Genomic DNA, 23,867 nt, shown 5'->3' on the forward strand with positions numbered 1-23,867 from the left:
CTTGTCAGTTATTCATACCAGAGACTGATCTCCATATTCAGTGCCTTTTGTGTCTGATGGAGACCCACTCAATATTCTGGTGTGAAGTTTGCAATGCTTTGCACCCCACACTAAAGGGAGAGACACTTGTGGCTCCAGATTCATATGGCTTCTCAGTACCTAAAGCCTGATCCTCTAGTGGACCTATCAGTGGTACTGAGACAAGCCTCTGTGCTTAGATTCTCTTACACAGATACCAAGATGTACAGTACTGCTCCAGTCTCTGGTGGTCGAAGCATGAATGGGTTTTATTAATCGTGAATTAATTTTTTTAATCAAGTTAGTTTGTTTTGAGTTAATCGTGTGAGTTAACTGCGATTAATTGACAACCCTAATTTATATACTCTAAATATATCACTGTCACAGGCTGGCTTGCCCCTTTAAGAGCTAGAGGCCTGGGGCCAGGCAACCCTAATTATAAAATAGGATGGGGGGAGGGATAGCTCAGTGGTTTGAGCATTGGCCTGCTAAACCCAGGGTTGTGAGTTCCATCCTTGAGGGGGCCATTTAGGGATCAGGGGCAAAAATTGGGGATTGGTCCTGCTTTGAGCCAGTTAGACTAGATGACCTCCTGAGGTCCCTTCCAACCCTGATATTCTATGATTCTATAACACATGAGAAGGGATCACATGATTCCCCTACAAGAGCAGCAGGAAGCTGCAGAGAGAGGGAGAGAAACTCAGTAAAGGACAGCCAAAGGAAGCTGTGGCAGAGACTTTAGAAGAGTTGCCATGAGCAGGAGTTGTGTCTCCTTCAAGACCCTTGATCAGGGGAAGGTTTGAGCCTGAAAGCCAGAGGGCCAAAGAAGGCTGAGGGCCAGGGAGAGCAGTCTCAGGAGAGAAGAGAACCCTGAGGACTAAGATTTTGTGACTTACCATTTTCCCAAGGTCTAATTTAATGGCATATTATTGGACAAAAATAGCCTGTGTGGTGGTTATTTCAGGAGCCTATAGATTCAGAAGGGGGAAAAGGAGGAAGGGCTGCTGCAGAGCCATGCTGGTCACTGGAGGTGCTACAGGGCTGGGGTGCTCTTTGACAGTCACTTTATATAAAGGGCATGAAATTCCTTCCTGACATTACTTCATTGACTTCAGTGGAGTTACACCAGAAATGAATTTGGATCACTTTTGTTTTTTGTTCTTAGTGTAGTTTCCTTAGCCCTGATCAATTGACACCGAATTATAAAATGTCTTTTCATTAGGTACTTTCCTGTAATTTACAAACTTCTTAGGTCTCAGAAGGAAATGTGCAGAGACGCTGTGCAGCTGCTACTTTTTATTTTCACTGAGCGTTTTAGGAATTGTTTAGATGTCAACCTTCGAGTGCTAGCAGTCATAATGTATCTTCATGTCCTATTGCTAGCCATGGAATGCACGCTGGGAAATTCATATTCTTCAAGTAGATGCAGCTGTGTATTCCACTTAAGTATGTGGGTGTGCCCAGCAGTCCGGAGTTGGAGAAATTTGCCTAGCAGAACCCATAGAGGGGCAGGGCTCATGCCTTGTGGCCATGGCCCCTCCCCTGGCTACAGGAGGCCGTGCTGCCCTAGCCCTCCCTTGGTTACTTCTTACTACCCATGGCTGGAGTCGGAGCTCTGTCTGGTCTCAACCTAACAACCTTTCAACTAATTTAGTTTTTCTCTTGTTATATATACTTAGAAGTATTCCTAGTGTTAGTTATAGTAGTTTATTTCCCTCGGTGATGTCCTCACTGGGTTTTAAACATCTGTCATTTGTGTGCGGGAGCGATCCCCTTACATAGTGCTTGCTCTGTTTCAGCAAGGCCCACATCAAAGAGTGTTGCTGTTGCATGATTTGCAGGTCATTTAAGGAACAGACTCAAGTGGCTCAGGACTTTGGTCTGAAGCAGCACCTGCTAGAACAGGCCATGTGGCGTGCGTCAGTATCCAGGCCCTCCTTGGGCCGGAGATCATCCTCGGGCTCCGAGAGTGCTGCTGCTTCCCATTCCAGAGCAGCGGCCTCCAATGAGGGAGAGGTTGGGACCAACTGTTTCCACATCAGTGGCATACGAGGTAGCTACAGTCCCCCTCTGCCTTTGGTCCCGACTTCTGCCAGGGCTGCATGAACTATAGCCCCATCAATCGAATGAGCCACTGAACCCTCGGGTCTGTCGGCGCCAAACCCCAATGTCCGGGATTGGTACAGGGGGACCTAGGTACTGATAACCTCCTCTGTACCACTGCAGGTGGTGCACCACAAATGCTTCCATGGCAGCTTTCACCACCCTTCATGTCAGTACCCTCAGGTGCACCGGTACCGCTTTTCAGTTCGGGACTGACACCGCTTCCTGCCTCATTCTGGGCGATGGATGAGGTCGGTCTGACTGCTCGCTCCCTCTGGTCTTGCTACGCCCTTATCACTGGAATCCTGAGGCTCCTCTGCATCTGAATCAGGGTTGTCATCCTCCTGCTCTCCACCACATGACCAGCATCAGGGGGCTTTGCTGGACCATTACAGCAAAGTACCAGGATTGGCGCACATCTCATGGTTGGGATGGAGGTGCCTGGCCCAGGTGCCTACTGGCCAGCAATGCCTTATCCATGTCTGTGGCCTCTGTGGAATCCATGGGGTGCTCCTCGGTCTTTGAGGTCCCACTCTTCATCTCCTGGAGGGCAAGATCACTGCCCAGCTCTGCAATGGTGACTGTCAAATCACTGCAGGCAAAAGCACCAGTAGTCCTCCTCCCTGCAGAGCCTCCAGAGTTGTCCCATCTGGGCCAGTTAGCCCTGGAATAGGATCCAGCTTTGCCTCAGTTAAGGGCCTGGTCTTCCTCTCCGGACGACGATGTGCTGCCTGGCTCATCCTTCCCTTCAGTACTGGAGGATTTTAAGGCATACCAAGACCTTTTTGCGGCACGTAGCTGCTTCCCTCAGTATCCAGGTGGAGTTCTTGCAAGAGAAGACTCTCAAATTGGTGGACATCCTACAGCTGTCTGCCCTGAGAGTCTCCCTCCCTGTCAGCGATGGGCTGCTTGAACCAGCTAAGGCTCTCTGGTGCACATCGCCTGCGGCGAAGTGGATGGAAAAGTACTATTTCATTTCTGTGCAGGGATTTGAGGGATTTTGCTCCAGTCTGGCATCAAATTCTCTAATTGTAACTGCAGTGACCGTTGTAACTGCAGAGCCCAGCAGGGAAGGTTTAAGTCCACCCCCAAGGATAGGGTTTCCAAATGATTGGACCGCATGGGTAGTAAGATTTACATCACCTTTTTCTTACAGATGCAGATGGCTAACCAGCAAGCCTTGCTGTGCAAGCACAATTTTGTTAACTGGACAGCTATGTCAAAGTTTGCAGACCAGCTGCCCAAGGAGGAGAATTTGGGCTTTTTTCACTGAGGACTGCATGGTGGCTAAGCAATCCTTTGAAGTCTGCGCTAGACATCATGGACACCTTGGCCAGGGTAATGTCCTCTGTGGTCACCATGAGGAGGGCTTCTTGGCTGCAGAATTCAGATATTACCCCAATGTCCAGCAAGCCGTTAAGGATTTGCCCTTTGATGGCCAAATGCTGTTCTCTGACAAAATGGCAAAACGCCACACTTCCTTCAAGGACTCCAGGGCTACCTTGTGGTCCTTGGTGTACTTGCCGGCAGTGCAGAGGCGCCACTACTGCATTCAGCAGCAGCAGTAGTATTGCCCGCTGTGCCTTTCCATCTTCCGAGGTAAAAAGGAGGACTACCCCAGAAACAGGGACAGATTCCACAGGAGAAAGTGGGCTCAGGATTTGGTCAATCCATACGCCCTCCCACTGCACTTTCCAAGCCTCCATTTTGACTCCTTGGTCCAAAGCATTGTTCCAGTGGTTGCTTCCCCCCTCCTCATCTCCCCAGTTTGGGGACAGGCTGACCTGCTTTCACAGTGCTTGGGAGCTTGGCCTCAACAAATGTGTCAGGTACATGTTCCAAATGGTCACTCTATCGACTGTCCTCCTCGCATTGTCTCAGAAAGACTGGTTTCCTGCTCTGGATCTTCAGGATGCCTACTTTCATGTGGCAATTTTGCCGAGCAACATAAAGTTCCTTTGGTTTGTTGTGGTGGAACACTGCTTTCAGTACACAGTGCTTCCATTCAGCCTCACTTCCTCAGGTGTTTACCAGATGCATGGTCATTGTTACGGTGTATCTCAGCAAGAAGAGAATTCACATCTTCCCATATCTGGACGACTGGTTACTGAGGGCAGATCTGGAGAGGAAGTTCTTGCTCATGTCAGCACTACACTGTGCTTGCCCAACCATCTCGAACTCATACTAAACAGCAGAAAATCAACTTTGTCTCCCATTCAAAAAATCAGGTTCACTGATGCCCTGTTAGATTCCATGACGTTAAGAGCATTTCTGCTAATAGACCATTTTCAGACAAGTCCTCTGTTCAAGCCCCTAGCATCTTGCCCATTTTTGTCTTGTGTCAGAAAACTGCTTTCCTGGTAGTGATAACATCCACAAGGAGTGCAAGAGAGTCGCAGGCTCTGATTGTAGAGCATCGTTATACACAATTCTCCAAACACAAAGTGACTTCATGACCAGACCCCAAACTTTTGTCTACAGTGGTCTCTCAGTTACATTTGAACCAGACAGGATATTTACCTGTATTTTTTTCCCGAAGTCACATTCATCTCTGGAGGAGCAGAGTCGCTATAACCTTAGATGTCAGGTGACACCTAGCGTTTTATCTGGACAGGACTTAAACCATTTCATGCTTTGCTTCATTTATTCATGTCATATGCAACATGAAGGATCAAGTGGTCTCTTCACAGACGATCTCCAAATGGAAACATCCTGCTTCAAAACGGCATATGAGATAGCTTTGATTATGCCCCTTCAGCTGGTGTGAGCTCATTCTACGAGGGCACAAGCAATGTCTATAGCGTTCCTCAGTGATATTTCCATATTGGACATTTGCAGGGCTACTCTGTGGTCATCAGTACATACATTCACAAACCATTACACTATAGCTGCATCTTCCACGGTGGATGCAAACTTTGGTAGGGTGGTCCTGCAGTCCTTGTTTACCTAAACACCGAGCGCTGCCTCCTGGGGATGAGAGGTAATGCTTGTCAGTCCCCTAAGTGGAATAAATATCTGCATCTGTTCGAAAAAGAAGAAACAGTTACCTATCTCCGTCACATCTCAAAGAACCACAGTAGTATTTCATGACATACCCTCTGCATCAGAGTCTTGTTTCTGGGCCTTCGGTGCAAAGGAACTGAGGGAAGGTCGTGGTGGGTGCCACCTCGTGTAGCCAGAGTAGGAGCTACGGCCATGGGTTGTGAGCGCTGCCCCTCTATGGCTACCGCTAGATAGATTTTGGAGGTGTCTGCGCGCTCAGCCAAACCGGAGCCCAAGTGGAATACACATCTTCATCCCATCTCGAAGAACCATGTTTATAGTAAGTAACCATCTCCTATGGATAATATCGAAGGGACATGCTTTGACTGAGTGGAAAAAATTGCAATAGGTGCTTTGACGCCAGTATTCAGTATTGTTCATAATGGCTTGAGAGACACCTCTTCCAAACTGAAATTAGGTATATTGGGACAAAAAGAAAAGGAGTACTTGTGGCACCTTAGAGACTAACCAATTTATTTGAGCATAAGCTTTCTTGAGCTACAGCTCACTTCATCGGATGCATACCGTGGAAAATACAGTGGGGAGATTTATATACACAGAGAACATGAAACAATGGGTGTTACCATACACACTGTACAGTTGGAGAGGGTGAGCTCGCTCTCTCTCTCTCTCATTATTTAGTATATTTACTACTGTTTAAAATAATTATTGAAATAATAAGTAAAACAGTTGGAAAAATCTAGAAAGAGATGTTTTTAAACAAAAAACAACCTTCATGCCAGCAATCATTCTTCCTAGCAGAAAATGTTACGCCATAATAACATTGTATAAAAGACTACTTATAGCACTAGAGGGTTAGTAAAACTGGTTATATGTACTTTCTTATTTCTGATGAAAAAATAATGAAAGTATAGCATAGGATAATTTATGGAGATACATTTACTCTTCTGCAAAAAAATACACCCTTGAGACTTACAGGACTTTTATAACAGACAAAAGTGTACAGTAGCTGATAACAATATATGTGTAGAGTACAGCAGTATTCCCAAATTAGTTACAGAATGGTGGGAATATTTTAAATAGGTGTAAATCAGTGCCTAAATCAGGTGAGTGTGAGTTGGTTTGATTTTATATATACCTCCTTGGCTATGATCTCATTAGATCTCATAAGATCTCATAAACTCCATGTGCTAAGTTTAATTATACATCTTTTTCTGTCCAAGAAAAATGTGTGTTACAGGAAAAGGAGTAAAAGCCTTATTCAGAGCCCTTTGAAGTCAGAGTGTCTTTTTCCATTGACTTCAATAGGCTTTGAATTGGTCCCTTGGTGAGTCAGTGGGTGGCACTTTTCTCTTGAAGGACCAAATTTTTCCTGATAGGCACTGACGGAAGTGGACAGACAATGTGGCTATCCATTGCCCCAAGGGAGAGACCTAAAGGAATTGTCTCGGGGAGACATGATCCCTCCCTGAGCTCACTGGTGGATACACTGGGAGAAGGAGGGACTTAGACGCAACACAGTCCATTAGGCTTGTGCTACTTGCTCTCCCTGGAGTGTCTGATTTCTCTTTATGGGCCAGAGCAAAGGCAGTGACTGCTCCCCATCTGTATGGGGTGTCATATCTTGCATGGAGGACAGAGAGGGAGCAGTCGCTCTGCTGCTTTGAGCACAGGGAGTGGAATTGTGACTGGTCTTTACAGAAGATATGCACACATGTGAGTGAGGCTCTTTGTGTCCTCTACAGCCCCAAGTACCTACTAAGGGTGTCAGATTTTGGCTCTGAGTTAGCACAGAACTAGTGCATCTGTTTACTGCTGGGGACTTGGCTACTGGAGTTGCTGACTTTTAGATGAAACAAAACCCTCACCACGTGTAGTCATTAAAGGTCCTAAGGCACATTTTACAAACTGGTTTAGCTCCCATAAAAATTCCAATTCATGTGACTTCCTGTCCCCATATTCTTTTGTATTTGTAATTTGTAGAATCAGTAACAATTGTTTTCTATTTCTCTGCAAAGAAAATAATAGTCTGTTAAGAAAAAATAATTGCTCTTATGACAGGCACCTGTATACCGTATATACTCCTTCATAAGCCGAATATTTCCGATTAAAAAAAAATGACGCATTAAAGAGTGGGGGTTGGCTTATAAACGGGTCTACACCAAAATCTGATGATTTTAAACTCTATGAAATCATTGAATTGAATATCTAATACATTGTTGTTTTGTTTACCTGGAGCGCGTCTGCAGGCACGGAGCTCCTCAGTTCCCTATGACCGTGGTTTGCCGTTCCCAGCCAATGGGAGCTGCAGGAAGTGGCGCCACTTCCCCCAGCTCCCATTGGCTGGGAACGGCAAACCGCGGCCACTGGGAGCTGAGGGGCTCCGCGCGTGCGAACACTCCAGGTAAACAAAATGTCCCGACCTACCAGGAGCTTACCCTGACGGGCCGGAAGCCGAAGTTTGCCAACCCCTGAAATATAGGGTCGGCTTATGAAAGGGTCATACAGTTTTTGCCATTTTTACTTAGCCGTCTTGGGGAGGTCGGCTTATAAACACACTGGCTTATGATCGAGTATATACGGTATGTAAGTTCCATATTACTCCTGGGGGAATTCTGTGCCAAAAAAATTAAAATTCTGCACGCACTATTTTAAAATTCTGCAAATTTTATTTGTCAAAATAACACTACATAATCATGCCAGTTTCAATTATTTTGGTAATTTATTTCAAAATACCTGTCATCAAGTATGTCTGTAACAACACAGACACACACAAAAATTCCTCCCAGGAGTAGAGAGTTAAAGAAACCCCTATGACAACCCAGTTCCTGTTTCTCTGCCCCTCTCCCCCCCGAGCCCAGCTGGGGGGGCCGCCCAGCCAATACACCTGAACCCCCTATCACTCAGAGCCCAGCTGCAGGGTACCCTTTGCCCAGATACCTGCACCTCCTTCCCCTCCCCCCCCCGAGTGCAGCCATGGGCCCCCCTTGCCCCGACACCCACCCCCTAGCCCCAGAGCTGAGCCGCAGAACTCCCCCCCCCCCTCCGCCCAGACACCTGCCCTCCTACCCCTGAGAGCCCAAGTATCTAGAGGGAGAAACAACCTGATGCTCGGTCCCAGGCTTCTGTGGAGTTTCCTGCTCACTGCCATCTCCTTCCCGCAGGGCGTGCTGGGAACTGCAGCTTCGAGAACCCTCTAGCTCCCTCCCCTGCAGCATTGTCTTCTATGTGCGAGCTGGGCTCCGATGGGCCCAGCAGCCCCTAATGGTGGCTAGCAGCACTGCAGCCCATTTCTGTGGAGGAAAGGAAATTCTGCACGCCCAACATTAATTTCTGCAACAATTTGCATTGTGCAGTGGCGCAGAATTCCCCCAGGAGTCCCATATGGAGGCTTCTTTTAGGAAAGTGTGAATCCCCTATAAATAAGGCTTTAATTGAAAATGCTGTAATAAACTTACAACTTTGCCAAAAGTCCTGGCTTTTTAAACTATTTAAGATGTAGGACCACACATAATAGATTGTAAGAGTAATATTGAAATAATGTTGCTTTTTATTTTCAACTTGAAGGGGAGGGAAGGTCTTTAGAGTTCTGAGGAGATAATATGCTCAGTCCCTAATCTCTGAGAAGAATTCAGTTATCAGTTAGTTCAAAAACTTTGTAGCTTTTCAAGGGGCTCCAACTCAAAAAGAAATGTCACCTCAGCCATTATTGTGCTGTGGAGTATGCCTTTAGGTTGGGCTCTCCTCAGAGCCATCCCTAGGGTACAGCAAATCAGGGCCACAGTCCCAGGCCCTGCACTTCGGACTGCCCCATACCAATCTCTCCCTTCCCCCAGTGCCTACCATGGATCAGCTGTTTCGTCTGGAGGCGCTGGGGAGGAGGAGCAAGGGTGCAGCACACTCAGGGGAGGAGGTAGAACTGGGCGGGGAAGAAGCAGAGCAAGGGTGGGGCCTGGGCGAGCCGCAGAGGAGCTCAGAAACTCGGTGCCTATGGCCAGGGCCCTGCACCCCACCAAGGAAGGTCCTGGCTATCCTTCTCTTGCTTGTTTAGGTAGCCTCATATCGGACATTTTTTAAAAAGTCTCAAATATGTCTGTCTCTTTTTCTGTACTACTTGTATTGTTTTAGGTAGGTGTGCCCATTTTAGGATCTCTCCATTACTTATTTTTCCAGTTTATTTTACTTTGGTTATTCTGTGCAGACACCTACATTGAAAGCTGTTCAAATTGCAGTGGACGGACTTATTATTTTTCCAGGATTCTGCTCCATATAGGAGGACACTTAATATATATGATATAAAATATATTGTAGTGCAGTGTAGGCTGACTATGGTCTCCAAATTATATAGAGTTATTCAGAAAGGAGGATTGAAAGCTTTAAACTCTCCTAATTCTGAAATTGTATGCTATTGAAGCTCTGACATGACACTACATCAGAAATCATCAATCCAGAATCTACCTTCCAAATGATGACCTTTACCCTTTTTAAGATGACCTGCAAATAAATTTAGTTATGTAATGAATATCTTGAATAGCAAGAGTAAGAGGTGTATTCTGCACATAATATAGGACCATATTGTACCCTCCTGCAGTCAGACCCATAGAAGGATGACTGGGGGTCCAGAAAACGTTAAAGTTCATCTTAATTTCCTTCTAGCGCTACCTTCAGTTGCAGAAGGAGGAGAATTTAGACGAGGCAGAGGGCTTGAATTCCCAAACCCAGAGTCCAGGGATCAGTGGGGAATTCTGCTATCAGCTTTGTACATCATGGAGCTCCTCTGAGGAAGGCTGGCCCCCTGTGGTATTATTTTCCACCAACCACATGGCTCCCTCAGGGACTACTCCCACTGGACATGTTCCTTTATGGCTCTGTACTAGAAGCCATGGAGAAGCTATCCTATAAGAAAAATATGTGTGTGTATTTTGTAAAATCTAATTTAGACTTAGTTTGCATCATGTGCATAGGCACAACCTGACGGGGATAAAAGGGACATAATTCCCCTCCACCTGCAGACACACATTTTCCTTCCTCTTAGTGCTTTTCTCTGCACGTGCATACACAACTCTGCTGATACATTGTAGGGGGAAACAAAAACGAAAATTCTTTTCCCCTTCACGCTATAGACCTCTCCCAGCTGCTGCTTTTCTCCTTTCAGCACAGCCATGCCACATCCTTTGCCAGCCAAGTCCTGGTGAACACAAGTGTTGACAAATGAGGCATCAGGTAAAAGAAGCACCAACCACTGCAGTGTTTGGTCTTTTCTCCTTGCAGGTGATGCTGTTATGCAGCTACCACCTCCATCTCATAACTTCCCGTCCTCCTCACTGTATCCACACTGGAATAAAGAAATAGTATTCTGGAAGGGAAACAAGGATGAGAATTGGGAAAACATCGGGAAGGGTAGTGGTGGGAGTGGAAATGGATATGTTTATAGTAAAAGATGCTATTCCTCTGCATACTCTTCAACAACCTCCCAAATTGTTTTTTTGCAGTTATACCTCTGGTTGCTTGTATCGGTTACAAACTTTTGTTCCAAATGTGGTTTTGCTTTGGAAAGTCACCATGTAAAATAGGCACTTTCTTACTCAATACCACTTCTCCGTGTCTGTCAGGAGTCCTATCTGCTAACTTTAGTGTAAAGAATATGTTTTTACTCCTGCTTTAGACAACACAGCCTAAGGAGGAGTGAATCGTGCTCTGTTTTGGTTCCTACATCAGCAAGAATTAACTAGTTTGGGGGCCGTATTTTACTTTCCATACAAATGTGTAACATTTGCAGATGACCTGGGGTTGCAGAGGCTCAGTTGGGTTGAATTGAGCTTCTTTTTTTTTGGTAGAATCTATAGTAACAGTCATGCAAAAATCAGAACACAGCTTGATTTTCATTTCAGTACCTAGGAGAAGTTTGCAGGGCTGGCAGTTAAAATAAGTAAATAAATCTATTTCTAAATAAGGCAAAGGTGATTCAGAGTCTGAGAAACAACACATATGGAAACCCACAATGTCTTCTGAACAGAATTACTTTTCAGAGTAGAACCACACTTAAAAAGCCTGATGTAGTCTAAAGCAGACTTCCATAGTTATACCATAGTGTATCTTGGGAAGCAGGAGATAGTAGGTCTGCAAGGTGGGACTTAAGTGTTTGATCTTCAGTTCTTCTCCAAGTCACAAATGCTGTCGGTTATGTGATGAATGCTCTTGCTGTGTGGGCATGCTGCAAATTTATTCTAAATCTGTTGGGTTTTTGTCACAGTATGTACAGGTCACCTTTTCAAGATTCTGCCAGAGTGTGAATCTGATTTTTCTGTGTTTTGTGTTTTATGTGCAGGCCAAAGCCATTGCATGAAATTCCAGCCTTTTACTGTCCTGACAAGAACAAAGTGAATTTCATTCCTAAAAGTGGTTCTGCTTTCTGCCTTGTCAGTATTCTCAAACCACTTCTTCCCACACCGGATCTTACGCTCAAGGGCACTACTCATAGCCTGACTGTCTCCTCTGGCATGACACCTAATTTGCTACAGCCCATTGCCATGGCCTCCCTGTCTGCAACTGAACAAGACCGGATCTCTCGTGGAACAAGTACAGTAATACCACAGACCTGTATACTCCAGCAATCAGGACATATCGAAGAAGCTGAGTGATGAGTCTCCATTGTGCAGGCATTGTTCTGGAGAGACTGCTAGGAAGACCTTGTTGAAACTAGTTGTGACTAGTCACACCTGTTTGTTCATTTTAACAGCTCATGACTTTGTCATAGTCACATTCTCCTGATCTCCATGACTATATTGGTAGCATGCTGAGAAATCTGGGAGGAAGCAGCAGATGAAGCAGTGCTGTACTCTGCTTGTGAAGACACACGTTCAGTTTCTCGCCTGCATTTTTTTTCCCAAGCTCTGATAAAACAAAGACTGTTACCAATTCTTTGCCATTGGACGGATCAGTTATTGTGATGCTTTGTGTCCTTCAGACTTTTTTTCAACAAAAACAACAATTTTGAGAGCCAGCTGATGCCAGCAACCACTGTAACCTGCAGAGGGAGAGGTAACCATATGGCACTGCAAGACCCATCTTTTGTATGAAAATGAACATTTTATAACAAGTTTGCATTTTCTGATACATAGCAAGATGTTCAAAAGACACTTTCCTAGCCACTGTTTTCCCTTCTTTGAGTGGTACGTTTTTCTCGGCTGTTTTCCAGCTGCTGGGACCAAAGGATTGTTGAAATACTTTAGCAGTCTCTATCATGTGACCTTGTTCAACAGTCCATACCCCCAACAAAAGTAATTAAATGAATGCATACAAAATGTAAAACAAAAGGAAAGAGAAAACATTATTAGTATGTTATGTGCATTTGTTTTTTATATCAGAGGTTTGTGCTTTGGTAAACCACATTGTTCTTGAACTCCTACTCCCTAGATAGAATTCCTGTGTACGTTTAATTACATGGGCAGAAAATAGCATTTTAGAGCACTTGTCCCAGTAGCGTAATCACTTTTTGTTTGGGTTAAAAAATGTCTCTTCCCTGCCTCCACCAAAACCAATAAAAACAAAACCCACCAAAACAAAACCTGCCACTTGGCTCTTGGGAGATCTCTTGGCTACTTGTGTAATTCAGTCTGAATCATGAATCAGTTTTCGGCACAAAATTTTCTCTGTTGTGGCTGATCACTGTACTATAAACCCTAGCCACATGATACTGAAATGGCTATGCATGGTTCCTCGTCCTTGTCATAATGCTGTTTTGTGGGTGTGTTGAGGGTAGTAGTTTGTTAGGCGTGGTATTTGTTACATAGCAGTCAACAGCAACAGATCTGTTCTACCTTTTTGACTAGCAACATTGTCGAGTGTGTCAAAGAGAGGATGTGTTAATACCTGGTTCTGGTTTGCAGCTGTTACCAGTTTCCTTTATGCCTCTGTGGTTCTTTGACAGTTGAAATAAAAAATGAAAATAGGGAGGGATGTTCAAACAGAGCTTGTTCGGGGACTGCAGTGAGGTTTCTCCCAGAGTACTGAAATGCATTTCTTGTCTTTAGATAAATATCACAGTACAAACATCTGCAAGTGCTTTAATACCAAAGTATCTTCAGGTTACAAACATCAGTTGACAGGAGCCCTGTTTTGGGGAGGTGGCTTCAGTCATTTCAAAGTAGGTGTTACAATGTATAGTCTCTGGGTCTGAATAGTCACCCACTGCATATGTGCAGCTCTCATTGACTTACATACATACAAACAACTCCCATGGATCAGCTGCATAATCACACACCTGTTTGTAATTACATCTTTTTAAGAACCATATCACAAGTGTAATAGTTTTGTTCTTTGTGTAACACACTAAGAATTTGGTTGCAGACACCTGAGCCAGGAAAAATACTTGTGTGTCTTAGCAGCTAATAGTTTCTATGTACTTACGATGCACATTGGATCGTTCCTATAAATCCCACATAATAACATATAGCAATAAGTCTACTAAAAGAATAACTGTAAAATGCACCAGCCTACACAAGTGCTGTATTTATGGTATAATGAGCACACTTTTTAAAGTTCCTTAATAACCAAATTTCACCACTTAGTCCATTGTGGTTATTTATAGGTTTATTAGATCTGTTAAATTAATTAACTAATTGAGGACCAAATCCTACTCACTTTACTCATTCCCATTGAAATCAGTGGGATTACTCATGTGAGTAAGAGGACTTGGTCATGAATGAACATATTTGGTCCACACCAATAAAATTGGGGGAGAGGAGAGTTTGATTAAGATAGTAGTGGTTAGTTCATCAAAGCTACATTATAAAAGATTACCATTTTAGGAATAATGGGACATTACTAGTAAATTCTGTGGACACCTAAGAGAGGTGGTCTTTCTAAAATATTTAAAAATCATGGTAGCTTGTTTAGACAGCGTTAGGGTTTGGACAAAATCTGGTATTTTTGGCTTTGTGGAAGATGGGAATACTTAGGCAAGGGGCCTTTTTGTATGGCATCCAAACTAATTTCTACTTCTTTCATAGTAGCAGATAAAGTGCTTCTGCCATTAATGCCAAACAGCATGGTGCTTGTCAGAAGATCTTAACTGGATAGTTAAGTACCAAAGGGCTAAAGTCAGCATATAATAAAACTTTTAGTCTTGGGGTTATTAACCATCCTCCGTCCAAATGCATTCCAATGTCTTTGTTCAACATAGTGAATATTTGAAAATAGGAAATGGGATCGCTTATCTTAGATTTTTCTGTAGTACCCATCATTGTAATAGTTGAGCATTACCCCCTCATTTAGTTAGTTCACATAGAAGTGCATTATGAGACAATGTACTATATAAAATAGTGGGCTACTCCACTGGGAACCAAATGTAAATAGTTTTTTATAAAAATTGAAAAACCCCAAAACTGAATTAGACTTTTTTAATGTTAAAATTTTTTGAACATGCCACAGCAATGACTCATATTAAGGTGGTAAGATGGCTTCTATTTGAAGATCAACTTTTGCAAAAAATTTCTTTAGCCTTAAATTTTTCATGCTCTTTCTTGTTCCAGAATAGAGGTATTTGGTAAAGTTTTATAGGTCTTTTTAAAGACATGGATCTTAGAATAGCGTATGGGGTTTTAAATTCTTGAAATTGGGGGGGGGGGGGGTTGGTGTTCCATACATATCTCAAATATGGTATGACATAAAGACTTCAAATTAGTTCTGACATACCTATCTCCAGTGAAAACTAGTGTACAAGGCTAGCTACCTTTTGAATTCTCTAATTCTTAATGATTTAGTCAAAAATTGTCCAGTATCCATTTGCATGGGTTCACAACTTGATACACCTAGGACTTGGTTTTCTGAGGTGTTGAGTACTCCCAACTACAGTTCAAAGCAGTGGGTGGTTCATTGCTTACTGCTGCTGAAAATCAGGCCCTCAGTATCCTAAACTGGACATCCTGAACGTGAGGCATCCAAACTTAGGGAACACTTGAAAATGTTGGCCTTATTTTCTGCCAGCATTAAAAACAGTCCAGTGTCTGTGGAGTTCATAAGCTCTGTAGAGTATAAAAGGCCTGTGCCATTGTAGTAGTAATACAGCTCTAGGTTGGCAGCTGCAACTATTAGAATGTTTTTCTTCCTTCTTTACTCAAGACACAGGATAAAAGGATCTCATTAAACTTTCATTTGCTTCTGCTGCTTATTCCTCACCTGATGCCATAATTCCATGTGTGACATCACAGTTTAATGGGATGTCAGAGAAAAAAGAATGACATGCCAGGAGTATTAACTTTTAAGAAAAATCCTGTTTTCATCCATGTGACCCCAGTAAAGAAGAAAGGATGGAAAATATTGAAGCAAAACTTGCTAACTTTTTAAAATTTCCATAAAGCCAACAGTTCAAGAATATTTACTCTCAAAGCTACTCTTTTAGTTTATTTTAAATTATGGTTTACCGATCTCAAAACATTGAAATTATTGGAGAGTACTGTAGAAGTTGATCCTATTGGAGAATATAGGAGCCTGTATGGCTAGGCACTTACATATCCCTCATCCTTGTAGTATCGGGGGAAGTTAAAATATTGTGAACATTATGCACCTGTTAGCAAACCCATGAAAAAACATCATTCTGGCGAATTTTAGGCCTACAGCAAGTATAGCATTTCTCAGTGCTTATGCCCCAACTTACCACTTTTGATTCCTATTCCCAATGGGTTAAAGTTGCCAAGAAAGCTTTTCAAGCAAGGAGTTACGAGTAATTAAAAAAGAAATAAATTTGGGTAACGAGGTGGGAAATTAACAACTAGGGATATCCATTAGCCTTTCCCCATCTCAGGATTTATTTAGCTTTACTATTGGTGTCATCAGTAGCAAATAAATGGTAATGCAAAAGTCCCTTACAAGAATACGCTCTCTTTTTTTTCCCCTTCCACCACCATCTCTGAAATAATGTGGTGTGACTTCCTCACGTCCGTTCACTGCCCGTGGTATCAAAAAGGTTTTACCCTTTCTGATTTATTTTTCTCTCTTGCTGAAGACCAGTCATCTTTTTCACAAAAACTTTAGGGGGGAAAAATATGATCTGGTAAACTGCATGGAAATAAAATGTGTAACATTGTAGTTGCAAAGACCAGTAATATTTGGGTACCCACAGGTATTTTGATCCACCTCTGTCTCTTAATGCACATATTAGTCTTGTTTGGGGCCTTTTTCCTCTATTTTTATAGATTGATGTGAGACTTGTGTCTGCTAGAAATTTCTTCTTGAACAAACGTTCAGACTTGTCCTACCCACCCAGAATTTATTCACACATTTTCAATAAATATCTCCAAAACAGGGCTTGTGTGTTGTTTCCATTTATTCTTTGTTTTCATTTAATTATTGCCTTCACAATAAACAATGAATGACCAAAAATAAAGGGCCTGACCATAGGCACCCAAAATGATTGTTGCTAGGGGACCAGGGCCTCTTCATCCAGTCCTGAAGTCAAGAGGCCCTTGACACCTATTGTACTCAACAGGAGTTGAGAGCTCTCAGGACCAAAGTTGTTTTTCTCTTATAAAACTCAAGTTAGTAAAGGGATCATCCATCGTAATCAAAATGGATGAAAAAGCACGACATAGGAGCTAACTGTCGTTACTGTTAAAGAGTTTTTCTGAGATTATAGTCACAATATTCAAAACTGGGTACACAGGCACCTAAAATCAGGGCACTTACTTTAAAAATGCAGGGTCCCACAGCTCCCATTGATTTAGATGGGATGTGGGAGTGCTCAGCTCCTCCAAAAATCAAACTCCTGTTATATAGGTTCCCTGTATATTTAGGACTTTAATTTAGAGACACTGTTTTGCAAATGTTGGCTTATGTGCATAGTTACAGGGAAAGAATATTAACCATATTTCATGCAATGGTTCAAACACAAATGAAACCCTGTTACTGCTTTGTTGGACTCATTTTATCTTTTACACATAGTTTTGTGAACTTCAACTTTGCTAAAGGATTTATGTTTGGCAAAGCAGCAGCTTTTGTAGGGCTGAGCTATTTGTCTGAATTGCAGAAAGGTAGTTAATCAAAAATTGCAGTCAACATTTCAAATCAGATCTTCATAGGAAATGTATCCTGCAAGCATTCACAGCTTCAAAAATAACCTTAGTCACTTTGTCTAATCTGTATTGATAATTAAACAAGAATATAATTTTGATTTTACACTTTGTGACATGCTTGCTTTTTATTAAATTCTGTAATTTGGGAGGATAGCAGTAAGAAGATATCCAAAAGTGCCCTTCAGTTTTATTTTCTATGTTAGCTGTCATTTCTTTCCTCTGTTACAGTGATAATTTGTGGAGAAGCTCATATGTATTGTACTGATACAGTAGAACCTCAGAGTTATGAACACCAGAGTTACAAACTGACCAGTCAACCACAGGCCTCATTGGGAACTGGAAGTACGCAATCAGACAGTAGCAGAGACCAGGGGGAAAAAAAGCAAATACAGTACAGCACTGTGTTAAACATAAACTACAGGAAAAAAAAAAGGGAGAACGACATTTTTCTTCTGCATAATAATGTTTCAAAGTTGTATTAAGTCAATGTTCAGTTCTAAACTTTTGAAAGAACAACCATGACATTTTGTTCAGCTACAAATATTTCAGAGTTACAAACAACCTTCATTCCCGAGTAGGGTGACCAGATGACAAGAACAAAATATCGGGACACATAGGGGGGCAGCCACAGGCTCACCCGCCCGCCATCAGGGCCGCCCCAAGGAGAAAAAAAAAAAAGCCGAAGTGCCGCTGAAGCAAAATATTGGGACAAATGGTGTCCCGACCTTACATCAGTCGGGATGCAGGACAAACAAATATCGGGACAGTCCCGATTTTATCGGGACGTCTGGTCACCCTATTCCCGAGGTGTTCATGACTGAGGTTCTGCTGTAGATTGCTTTGTTACATGTAAGCTGAGTGAGTGAGGTGTCTTCCAGGAACATTCTGCTGGAAGGACCTATTTCTGAGTTTACACTGTTGTAAATCTGGAGAAACTCAATTGAGTTAAATGGAGTTACTCTGGATTTACACTATTCTGTCTTTGATATGCTATTTGTGCCCATACTACTTTTGCCTAACGTGAATCTGAGTTCTGATTTGTGAACTCTTGCACTGAAAATATGCAAAATCTAGAATAGATGCATTTGCCTACAATAAAGTAATAAAATTTCCAGCTACTTTTTTACCTTTTGTTGTTGTTTTGGCAGCTGAGAAGGGTTTATGTGCTGTGGTGGCCTGCACATTTGCTTCATTACTTATCCTGAGGGTGGTGGATGTTTTCGCTACATCACACCTGCGCATGGCCCTTTCAAAGGAAAGCTTAGAAAGGGAGGATATAGGGAAGATTAGGTTGGAAGACAGTAGGATTATCCTCACTCCTATTTCCCCACCCCCGCCCCACTCCACTTCCTCAAAGAGACACATTAAGAGTGATTTCTCCCACCTATTTGATAGGTTGTATAGACCCTTTGGCACCCCTCATGCCTATGATCCACCCTGTTTAAGGAAATAACAGCAATCTAGAGAACTGGAGAGGTGAGCTCCAGCAGATGGCTCCCTGAATGGATGAGTGGAAAGAAGAGGACATCTGCATTCCTCAGAAACCTAATTCACTAAAGCAGCTGCACTTCATTACTAATTAGGTGGCCTACAGGAAGGGCAGCCTTACAGAAGAAGCTGCTCAGACATTTCCTGCAAATCAAGCTCCATACTGTTCTGGGTTTTTTCCTTTTAACATATTTGTTTTGCGTAACCTCCCTAAATACCCTTTTAGCCCCTTAGTCAGAATTGGCTTGTTTTGCTGATCTCCCCACACCCAGATCAGACCTACTTATGGAGGAGGCTTTCGCTGCAGAGCAGCAAGACTGGAACTATGCTCATCCTATGCCTGGGAGCAACTGTAGCTCACTTCCATGAAGTCAGGTGAGAGTACCGATTATTGCTACGATTTGCCTGCTCTGGGTGGGTCCTTTCTGATTAGAAGGCCAGAACATTTTCCCTTCTGACAAATCATCCTGAGCCATATGTGAGCTCAGGATGGAGGAGCGAGACTGAAGCTTTCCTGGAAATGCCCACAAGGAGTAAAATCAAGGTGAGTTTCCAAGTGTATTAGATTTCTTTTAAAAAATAAAGTGAATAGATTGAACAGAAAAATAAGTAGGCTGCTAATCAGAAATTCAGAATAATAAAAGAAGATCACTGACTTTTCTAATAAAGAAAAGGAGGACTTGTGGCACCTTAGAGACTAACCAATTTATCTGAGCATGAGCTTTCGTGAGCTTCATCCGATGAAGTGAGCTGTAGCTCACGAAAGCTCATGCTCAAATAAATTGGTTTGTCTCTAAGGTGCCACAAGTCCTCCTTTTCTTTTTGCGAATACAGACTAACACGGCTGTTACTCTGAAACCTGACTTTTCTAATGCTCATCAGGGCTCCTGAGGCAGGAGACCTATTAAAATGTGATTTGTCTTCAGCCCACTTAGAGACTTCAGGAGACTCTCTCACCCCAGCCTGGCCTCTCTAATTCTCCACATGGGGTCCCTGGGAGAACCCTCGGAGCTTTTCTCTCTTTTAGACAGCAGTAAGGTGTCTCTCAGCTTGGTGTCATTACTTCACCAGAAATCCCCGTTTTAAAATGGAATTGTCTCATTTTCTTAAGTGTTGTCATAAAAAGAAGGGCCTTATGACAAAGTTCCAAAAGCCTTTCCTGCAATTTGCTGTCGAGGTGGGCCAAAGGATTCTGTGGGCCCGTGGGCCAAGTACCAAATAGGTAGTGCCCAACAGAAATAGGCACAAGTGATGCATGAGTACCCCCCTTGATGAATATGTGGCATGAAGGAGAGAGTGTTTGGGTTCTGGGATATTTTATTAACCTTTGCTGCTATACGGAGACAATGATACTATTAGTATTTGGCCCCTTGATCTTTTCAATTTTTGCCTGCCAAGTAAAATCAGTTCAGGTAAGCAGGATGATGGGACAGTAATCAGACTTTCCACTATTACAGTAGAGTTCTTGTATGCAATTGCGGATACTGTGTTTAACAAGTGGAGACAATTCTTTAGTTTCAGTGCATTTTTTTAAATGCTGGTCATATTTGTTTTGTTTTTCCCTGGTGGTTGGTTAATGGTCTTTGGATACCCTTAGAAATAACCCTAGCCATTTTTTCCTAGTACAAATGACACTGCATGCCTTGCAGCATGGTTAGAATTATAGGAGACATCAGACAACAACAAAAACAACGAAGTGAGACCATGTTGCCAATTTGTTACCTGCCTTCAGGTAAGAGATTTTCTGTAAAATTGCCATAGATTAAGACTAGCAAATGTTTAAACAACCACTAAGAGTACTTAACTGTAGCAACACACCAGTGCCATAATTCCCCAATCTTCACTAATCTGTCTCCAGTCACTACAAGTTTAGAAGGAATCCAACAGACAAAAAAGATTCACTATTCTCCTTTTATTTTTAACAGATCCTCCTTTGCATTTCAGAAATCTGTCTGATATCCAGTTGACTTTGGAAATATTACAAAATTGCAGAAACCAAATAAATTATTTTCACTTATTCTTCTTATGGGTCAAAAGCGTAAGAATGAAAGCTGTATAAAAATCAAGTTGCTTAGGATAAATCAAATTCACAGAATGAAAAAGGAATCTCTCCTCATGACTGTTAGGAAACTGTTGATGAGATTGGATGTTACTAGACTGGTTTTGTGTGTGGTTTTTTTTTTCTGTTGAAGTAACTAAAAGACATTCAAGTTCAGAGTTGCTTTTAAAAGGCAGATTGTTACCTGTGTGACTAATGAAAAGCAGGTTACTATACTAAAATCTTTTGGGGAATTTCTCAGGCCATCGGGAGTGCTTTCAAATTCGCACGGGTTTTTAGCAGTGTATGAAGAGAAAAGAAATGGAAAGATTGATCCTGTCCAGTCAGGTTGCAAAGAAGACAGTTCTTTAATTCTTGAGATTGAGTGTTGTCCCAATATACTTACAATAGAGAATGTATTAATTTCCTCCATTTAAATAATCATAATTTATTGTTTGAGATAGTGAAGATAAACCTGGGGTAGGATGATGTCAGCTATGAGGAAATGTCTCAGGCCTGTCAGTTTCCCCTTGTAGGCAGAAATATTTACACCGCAAGTCATTATCAGGCCTGCAAGTATAACTCAGGCTCCGGCCAATGATCTGCAATAAGCGCTTTCTCCTACCCCCAGGCAGTTGCTCTACAACCTTCTGAAGTGTGACTCATTAAATGCAAAAGCATCTTACAGTGTAACAGGGATTGATCCTGGACTCGCTTTGTTTCAGAAACTTATGGATTTTCTCTTACATGTTGTGCAAATTAAACATCTGTGTTACTACAGTGCTTCTAACCTATAGCACCATAAGGCATCAACCACTTGATGTAATTGAATTGAGTATTTACATTATGAGTTCACTTTCTGCACGTTTTGAGTTTATCATCTGGGTTCAGGCCATGTTTCTTCAATCCCCATTGCCAAGGAACATTTGCAATGTAGCATTTAAATACTCTTGGATATTTCTATTGTGATAGCAATTCACCTTTGTAGTGTTGATTTAGTTCTCATTTATATTTCTTGAATATTATTGCTGTAAGATATAAGGCAACTTACATGTTTTTTTTTCTCTGTTTGGTTTTTAAACTGGGATTTTCCAACTATTTTGCTTTTCTTGGATATGCATGGATTAGCCTTGTAGGTTCCATGTGGTGCTTATGCCTATTAGATTACTGACTTGCTGGTTCTTTTTTCTGCATTATTATAGTCAAGTCAGGTGCTATGTATTGATAGTCCTCAGCATTTGCAAATGCAGATGGTTGTACTGTAATACAATGGTCAAACTTGAACTTTCTGACTTGGTTTTAGGAGCCAAATACCATTTCCTTGATATTGGCAGTGTTCCCTATAGTTGCTGTGGGGCATGCCTAGGGAAAACTGCAAATACAGAGGTAATATGTAGCTATGTAAGGGAACTGACAAACTCTTAAATGTGACCACTCTACTGTGCTTGGTAAAAGCCAATGTAGGTAGCTCTGTGTAAGTAACTGTATGACGCCTGTCTTGTTGCACAGCATTCGCTTGGAGCTGAAATTTCTGCAGTCTTGTGTCTCCCACAATTGTTGTCTGCGCTGCTGTCCTGCACTTCAGTTTCCAGAGATGGTTCAAAGCTGTGCTTACAGCACGAGCTGGCCACACCTCCTTCTCCCACTGGTGCCAGCAGTCAAGTGGCCGTTCACAAACGCCCACCCTTTTCTTTCGCCTTTATTATTTTCTATCCACTTTCAGACAGGAGTGAGCATTTGTTTCTTTTGTTTCAAGCCTCCTCTCCTCTTTCCTGGCCTGGGGCTTGAGCCCCAAGGTCACAGTACAGCTACCCAGAGCCTCCCGTGCAGGGCCTCTCTGCCGAGTTCTTCTGCCCCTTTCAGGCATGGCAGAGCAGCCATGCAAGCACAGGGCAAAATCCAAATGGTGCTCCATATGTGAGGCAGCTTCTCCAGGCTTGGCAGAGGATGAATGATACCCAGCCTGTTCCCAGCTAGCCGACCCTAATGCTCTTGGGCACAAGGCTCTGATTTGGATAGGCTGCCGCCCCAAGTAAGCATGACTCTACTACAGAAAAACCTGACCAGGAGATAGGAGAATCTCCCTGTTTTGCTCTAGGATGAGGAGGACTTCATCCATCTGGCTCAGGGGGTAAGTTCTGGGATGACAAAGGACTGTAAAGATAAAGCACTTGAGGAGCTACCAGTTCCTCCACAAGTCTTAAAATGGGTCTGCATAAGGCAAGCTGCAAAAGTACTCACTCTGGCCACAGTTGGACACCCATGCCCATAAAGACTTTTTGGACACACCAAAAAGTCTAGCCTCCCTGCCCCCCCTCCCCAAACTCTCAAGAAGGGGAAGAAAAAGTACCCCAAAATCCCCAGAAGGTATTCATCCTCTAATGCAGACCTCTCCTCTTTCGGGGGAGAAGTTCGGACCCCAAATATGAGCAGGACTTGGAAAAATGCAACGAAAAAATTCTCCCCCTGAGAAATTTGTGGCAACATGCAAAAAAGTTGTGTCCACAGTTAAGATCCAACCTGAGCAGGCTCCTGAGGATAAGCCTTGAAGCAAATATCTCCCCTCAAAATGCTCCCTCAAGAGAGCAGTTCCTGTGCATTCCTCCTTTGAGGATGTCATCTGAGAGGAATGGGAAAAACCTGAAAAAGATTAACTCATTAACAGGTATGACCTTAGTTTCTACAAGCTCCAAGAACCAATGTATGCTATTACTGAAGTACCAAAAGTTGATGCTGCAGCAGCATTCCTAGCTCAGAACATGGTTATCCCTTCAGAAGGGGAATTCTTCCCTAGGACCCAACAGACAGCAAAGTGGAAGCCACCCTCAGAAGGGATTTTGAAGCTTCTTCCACCACCCTCAGAGTATCCCTCACAGCCACATTTTTCTGATAAATACAATGTCCTGTCTGGGGGACATTAGGGCCCTAAAAGACACAAACCACCCTGACACGCACATTTCTGGGGGGAAGTCTGGGACTGGGAATTTGCTGGTGTTGCTCTGGAACCTAATTGCTGAGTGGCTGGCAGCCTACGCCACTCATACAGTATAGCTGGGGGTGATTTACATGCTGGAAGCTGTGTGTGGGCAGACCAGGAGTGGTTGCTCTCACAGTGAAGCAGTGTAGAAGGCACCATAGGTTGGAGA

General features: G+C 42.9%; 1 protein-coding gene across 6 annotated transcripts in view; it reads left to right on the forward strand.

Annotated features, from left to right (window-relative positions):
* The window catches only part of FAM117B (family with sequence similarity 117 member B), a 118,617-nt gene that overhangs the window by 72,465 nt on the left and 22,285 nt on the right, over nt 1-23,867 (forward strand). For 2 of the 6 annotated variants that reach the window (XM_073306451.2, XM_073306452.2), the window contains exon 8: nt 18,956-19,058. The exons of 2 other annotated variants lie outside the window; for them this stretch is intronic. In XM_073306451.2, coding sequence (XP_073162552.1) covers nt 18,956-19,052 — 97 coding nt within the window. In that variant the 3' untranslated portion in view covers nt 19,053-19,058. Of the gene's footprint in view, nt 1-11,452; nt 16,429-18,955; nt 19,059-20,306; nt 21,470-23,867 lie in introns of those variants that run through there. 2 more of the 6 variants (XM_073306450.2, XM_073306449.2) reach the window with 2 other exon arrangements.

Source organism: Lepidochelys kempii, chromosome 11, assembly GCF_965140285.1.
Source record: "Lepidochelys kempii isolate rLepKem1 chromosome 11, rLepKem1.hap1, whole genome shotgun sequence".
Classification (NCBI taxonomy): domain Eukaryota; kingdom Metazoa; phylum Chordata; order Testudines; family Cheloniidae; genus Lepidochelys; species Lepidochelys kempii.